This window comes from Macrotis lagotis, chromosome 2, assembly GCF_037893015.1.
Source record: "Macrotis lagotis isolate mMagLag1 chromosome 2, bilby.v1.9.chrom.fasta, whole genome shotgun sequence".
NCBI lineage: Eukaryota > Metazoa > Chordata > Mammalia > Peramelemorphia > Peramelidae > Macrotis > Macrotis lagotis.
The window spans coordinates 175,661,423-175,667,702 of NC_133659.1; the positions used below are offsets into that span (position 1 = coordinate 175,661,423).

The 6,280-nt window shown below is 32.7% G+C and overlaps 1 protein-coding gene across 1 annotated transcript in view; it reads left to right on the forward strand.

Annotated features, from left to right (window-relative positions):
• Positions 1-5,414, forward strand: part of COIL (coilin) — a 55,598-nt gene extending 50,184 nt beyond the window's left edge. Inside the window, exons 5-7 of the mRNA XM_074223661.1 lie at positions 1,815-1,884; positions 3,679-3,767; positions 5,168-5,414. Of these exons, the coding sequence (XP_074079762.1) occupies positions 1,815-1,884; positions 3,679-3,767; positions 5,168-5,251 (243 nt within the window). The 3' untranslated portion in view covers positions 5,252-5,414. The remainder of the gene's footprint in view (positions 1-1,814; positions 1,885-3,678; positions 3,768-5,167) is intronic.
• Positions 5,415-6,280: the final 866 nt, after the last annotated feature.

The window sequence follows — 6,280 nt, forward strand, 5'->3', positions numbered from 1 at the left end:
AATCTAGTGCTATATTTACTCTATTAGGTCTTTTCTCTTTAGCCTAATAGATATAGACAGAATAGGAAATTGAACTGAGTAATGCAATTAATAGAAGCATGAAAAAATATTAATTTGTAAACAAAATGGTTGTCTTTAGGAACCATTTCTGTTTTAAGCCTAGTAATGAGTGAATTTTCCCGTATACTTCATAAAAGGCAGGCATTTCATTAAGTCATTTTTTGGAGTTGGCCTTGTCAGTCTATATAGCATCACATTTTTCAGGACAAACTTTTCCTATTGTAAACTTTGAGCTTAGTGGATATAAGGAAAGGCTGCTAAAAACTCAGATAATTCTAAGATTAGAGTTTTACATAATTATACTAATGATAATTATAGTAAAATGTTTCTTTTGAGTTATCAGTTTATCTTTGAAATTGAGCTATTTAATATCTCTTGAGATTTTTTTTGAGACTTTCAATTAGAAAATTACATATTACATTCAATTTGATTTAATCAGAAGGATCAAGAAACATTATTTTGGTTGATTTTACTTGTTTATCTTGAATCTGCTTCTTTTAAAAAATCATTTACTGAAAGTCTTCCTAAAGTATATTAACACACTTCTTTAGCAAAGTGCCCTCAGCCCTGTTCCTCTTGTGATTTTCAGTACACTAAAATTCTAATTACTTATGTTATATACCTACACCTTCGTGTAAGAAATTAGTCTGAGTTTGAAATTTTAGAACATGACTTCCACATTTTGGTTTTGTCATAAACTGTTAATAAGAAACTTTACTATTTTCCCCTCCCCCTGAGGCTCTCTTTTCTCCTCCTCCTCCTCTCTGCCTTCCTTTCTCTCTTTCTTTTTTTTAATTTTTTTAATTTTTTTTCGCAAGGCAAATGGGGTTAAGTGGCTTGCCCAAGGCCACACAGCTAGGTAATTATTAAGTGTCTGAGGCCGGATTTGAACTCAGGTACTCCTGACTCCAGGGCCAGTGCTCTATCCACTGCGCCACCTAGCCGCCCCTCTCTCTTCTTTCTTGATCATTCTGGTTAAATTTTAATAATAATCAACATTTTCCAGGTTATACTATAATGGCGTTCCCCCATACAAGAATGGGGAGTCATCAGTATATCTTGCAGATTTTTACTTATAAGATTTTCTTTGCTACAATTGCTACCATGCTATGTGTAGTAGAAATTTTCCTGATCAGAGCCAAAGAATCAGCATGGCCTTGCTGACCAGTGTCTGGGGGAGAACATATGATGGAATCTTGTGAGCAAAGAAATATAAGTTAAAAAAGATGTGGGACTAACTGTGCAACTTTGCTGCCTCCCTGTTTCTCCTTGGGGATTTCTGCCCCTTGCTCAGAAAGCTGTTCCATAGGAAGAGTTTTTAATGAGGTTGACAGTAATGAAAGTCTTACTGAAATGAATGTATAACTTCTCATCATTTAGCTGAATGTATTCTAGTATATTGGTTCAATCTCAATTCCATATCAACATACTTTATTATGATATTCAGGTTGTTTCTGATCTACCAGATTTGAATGTGTATTGGCTCAAATGAAATTTTGTTTTATTTGTGTTGAGGTATGTCTTGTTGAAATAGGATGTTTAGGGGGCAGCTAGGTGGCGCAGTGGATAGAGCACTGGCCCTGGAGTCAGGAGTACCTGTGTTCAAATCCGGCCTCAGACACTTAATAATTACCTAGCTGTGTGGCCTTGGGCAAGCCACTTAATCCCATTGCCTTGAAAAAAAGAAAAAAAGAAAGAAATAGGATGTTTACTAAACTATAAGTAACTTTGATGTGAATTTTTTATTTTTGAAGGAGGGAAGAATAATAAACTACAATCCTGATGCTCAGGAAGTAGAAATAGAAATCCTGTCATCTTTACCAGGTAAGTCCTTTTAGATCCAGTTTTGAGGCTGTGGGTTTCTAGAATGTTTTTAGACAGCTTTCAAAGAAGTGGATGAATTATTTACTTTTCTAATTATATACAAAGATAGTTTTTAATATTTATTTTTGTAGTTTTCTCCCCATTCTTCCCTTCTGATCTAAGACAGCAAGTAATCTGATATAGGTTATATATACACAATGTTGTTTCAAATATTTACTTATGTTATTCTGTGAAAGAAGAATCAGAACAAAAAGAAAAAACACAAGAAACGAGAAAAAAAATTGAAAAATTGAAAATAGTATGATTTAGTCTACATTCAGATTTCTTAGTTATATCTTCGAATGTAGATCAGCATTTTCCATCACATCATTTAGAATCATTATATTGCTCAGAAAAGCAAAGTCTATCTATCATAGTTGATCACACAATGTTGCTCTTACTGTATGCAGTATTCTCCTGATTCTGCTCAGTTCAGTCAGCATTAGTTCATGAAAGTCTTTCCAGACTTTTCTGTAGTCAACACTTCATGATTTCTTACAGAAAAAATAGTACTCCATCACATTCATATAAGACATTATATGTTCAGTTCAGCCATTCCCCAGCTGATGGATAACTCCTTGATTTCCAGTTCTTTGTCATTTTATGAAAAGAGCTGCTATATTTTTGTACTTGTTGATCTTTTTAGCTTTTTTATGATCTCTTTGGGATAGAGAGCTAGTAGTATTGCTAGATCAAAGGGTATATAGAGTTTTATTGCCCTGTGGGCCATAGTGCCAAATTGTTCTTCCGAATGGTTGGATCAGTTCACAACTCCACTAACATTGTATTAGTGTCCTAGTTTTCCCACATCCCTTCCAACACTGATCATTTTCCGTTTGTCATTTTAGCCAATCTGATTGGTGTGAGGTAGTATCTCAGAGCTGTTTTAATTTGTATTTCTCTAATCAATAATGATTTAGAGATTTTTTTCATGTGATCATAGATAGCTTTAATTTTTCCATCTGAAAACTGCCTGTTCATGTCCTTTTAACCATATATCAATTGGAGAATGACTTGTATTCTTATAAATTTGACTCAGTTAGAAATGAGACTATGAAAATTGTTTCCCAACTTCCTGCATTCTTTCTAATCTTGGTTATATTTGTGTAAAACCTTTTTCATTTAATGTAATTGAAATTATCCATTTTGCATTTTGTAATGCAAATCTGTCTCTTATTTGATCATAAACTTATCCCCTCCGCAAAGATCTGACAGATTTAACTATGCCTTCTCTTAATTGGCTTCTAGTATTACCTTTATATCTAAATCTCATTTTGACCTTATCTTGGTATAGGATATGAGATGTTGCTCTATGCCTAGTTTCTCCCATACTATTTTACAGTTTTCCTGGAAGTTTTTGTCAAATAGCTGATAGGACTCCCAGTAACTTGAGTCTTTGGGTATAACAAATAGTTGATTATTATAGTTATTTACTACTTTTTTTTGTGAATCTAATTCCACTGATCCATCACTCTATTTCTTAACCAGTACCAATTTTGATAATTGATGCTTTATAATATAGTTTTGGATCTGGTATGGCTAGGAGTGGACAAATTTGAATGGTCTTTTTTGGCATTAAAACTGTACTGTCTGCTTTTTTTGAGGGCTCTCATCCTCCAAACCAACTATAAGCTATCAGTTCCATATGAAATGAAGAAAATAACAATTAGCAGAATCTTAAATACCTAGAAATTGAACACACTTATGCCACCCCATCCCACCCCCACACAGACCTCATCTTACTTTTGGTTTCAGTGGTGAAGGAGCCTGGGAAGTTTGACCTGGTATACCAAAATGAAAATGGAACAGAAGTAGTGGAGTATGCAGTATCACAAGATAAAAGGGTATGCTTCTATTCTGGAAACTTCTTGGTATCATTCTTTTTTAAAAGTTTTATTAATGCTTTACTTTAAACACAATGACTTGTCAGAATTTTTGTTGCAGTATACTTTCTATTAATAATGTTATTCTATAATTCTGTTACACCTAGTTTGGCTTCTTTATGTGCTATTTAGTTAAAATAGGGAAATTGCTGTTTTTAAGATTAATTTTGCTGTTTGGTTTAGATTAGTAGAGTAGGACGGCTAGGTGGTGTAGTGAATAAAGCACCGGCCCTGGAGTCAGGAGTACCTGGGTTCAAGTCCGGTCTCAGACACTTAATAATTACCGAGTTTTACATTTTACATTTAAGACAAAGCTTTATTTTTAAATCTTTTTATTTCAGGTGAACCCTCATTTTTGTTCCATTCTTAAATAGTTGGGAAGCTCAAATATATAGGTCTATGAAAATTTTTTCTAATTTTATATGAAAGGTAGAAAGCTCTCTGACTTAGGCTAGGTGGCACAGTGGATAAAGCACCGGCCCTGGAGTCAGGAGTACCTGGGTTCAAATCCGGTCTCAAACACTTAATAATTACCTAGCTGTGTGGCCTTGGGCAAGCCACTTAACCCCATTTGCCTTTCAAAAATCTAAAAAAAAAAAAAAAAAAGATCAACTTTCAGAATATGTAATTAGAATGAATATGTACCAACCTAATCTATTTTACTTCTGATTTCTGTACCATAGACTTTTTTGACAGTGCATTTCTGGAAATGATGTTGTTAAGTAGATAATAAAAACCATTTTTCCTCTATGTGCTGCTTATGCAGTTAAGCTTATTGGTTAGCTTCTAGTTTTTTGCCACTATGTGATACTTATGCGTCATTAATAAAGTCAATTTTAGGACAGCTGATAGAAATTAATAAATGAAAGCTTTATCATGGCAAGAAATAAAATGCTTTTTTAAAGAAGAATAGAATGCAGATTGGCAAAAAGCAGGGATTACTTTACAATCTGATAATCACAGAAAACAAATGTCTCTCCCTGCGGAACAAGTTTCTAAAGAGCCTTTTGAATAATTGAAGATTAATTCAGTTTAACAAGTATTTATTAAGTTCTTGCTCTATGCACAGTACTCTGCCAGGTGAGATATAAAATTTAGCTAGAATGTGTTCCTGTGCTTAATCTAGAAGGGAAATCATGAAACATGCTTTGGTTGTTTTTGTGTTAGATGTATTTCATTATATTCCCAATGTACATATAATTTTTTATAACTCAGCCAGAGTATTTAGTTATTAGAAAACAATGTTTCTCCATCATTTTAGTTATATAGAAATTGACTATACTTGATAAATTTATTTCATTAGAACAGTCTACCAAAACGGTAATATTACCAAATTGATTGTTTTTCATATTTTTCTTCAGATAACTATTTGTTGGAAAGAACTGATTGAACCAAGACTGATTATTGAGACTCACACTGACACTCCAAATACAGAACAGGCCTGACATTTACCATTGTGCTCAATGTATATATTGTCAACTAAGGACTAAATCTATAGGTTCAAATAGTTTATTATTTTTATTTGTTTGTCTTATGAACTTGTGAATGTGAGTATGGTTTGGACCTTTTCTAAATAAAGTATTTCAACATCATATCGTACATTTTTAGTATTTTTTTAGATTAATTACTTTATAAATGATTTACCTCTTAATATTAAATCTAGTCTCTTTAAAACCTGTAATATGTCATACAATTGATAGTTATCTTAAATTAACTATAATTCTAGGAACACTGATATGTAATCTCTTCCTCCAATCCCATCATCAAATCCTGGAAGTCAGTAGAGACTTGCATAACAGAATTTGCCATAAACAGTTGAGTGATATGAAGTTAATAAATTGTTTGGGTAGTAATATAAGAAAAGAGACAATGTATTTTTTTTTAATTTGTTAGTCTGATAACATTGAAACTACTAGATTTCCACTTTTTAATAATTCTCTGCATGGAAGAATTTTACAAACCTTAGTTTCATTTATAGAAAGATTAACTCAAGATATAATGGATATTTGTATAAATTTGTATAAATGTCAGATATTTGGAGGGTAAAGTTTTAGAAGCCTTTCATATTTCCTATGGAAAAAAGGGTACAGAATTCAAACCTGTATGAAGAAGATAAGAAACTTTGTATATGTGACTTTGGCAAGAACTAGTTCTCAACTTGTGTGAGATAGCATAAAAGATGTTATGGCATCAGGTTTAGATTGATTTAGTGAACAGTCTCTCAGTTAGGTGTTTGACTCTATCAATTCTAGGACAATTAATGTTATTTGAATTCACAAATGTCAAGCTGCTTTTATATACTTCTCATGCTCTCAAAAATTAAAAAATGAGATCTCCATTCCCACACACATTTGGACTGGATGTATTTTCTGATTTTTGGACCTCAAGGTAAGTGAAAAAGAAATATCCATATTTCATAATCTGTAACTGTAACAACTGAGGAGCTTCCACCTATAATTTTCAATTGGAAGTGA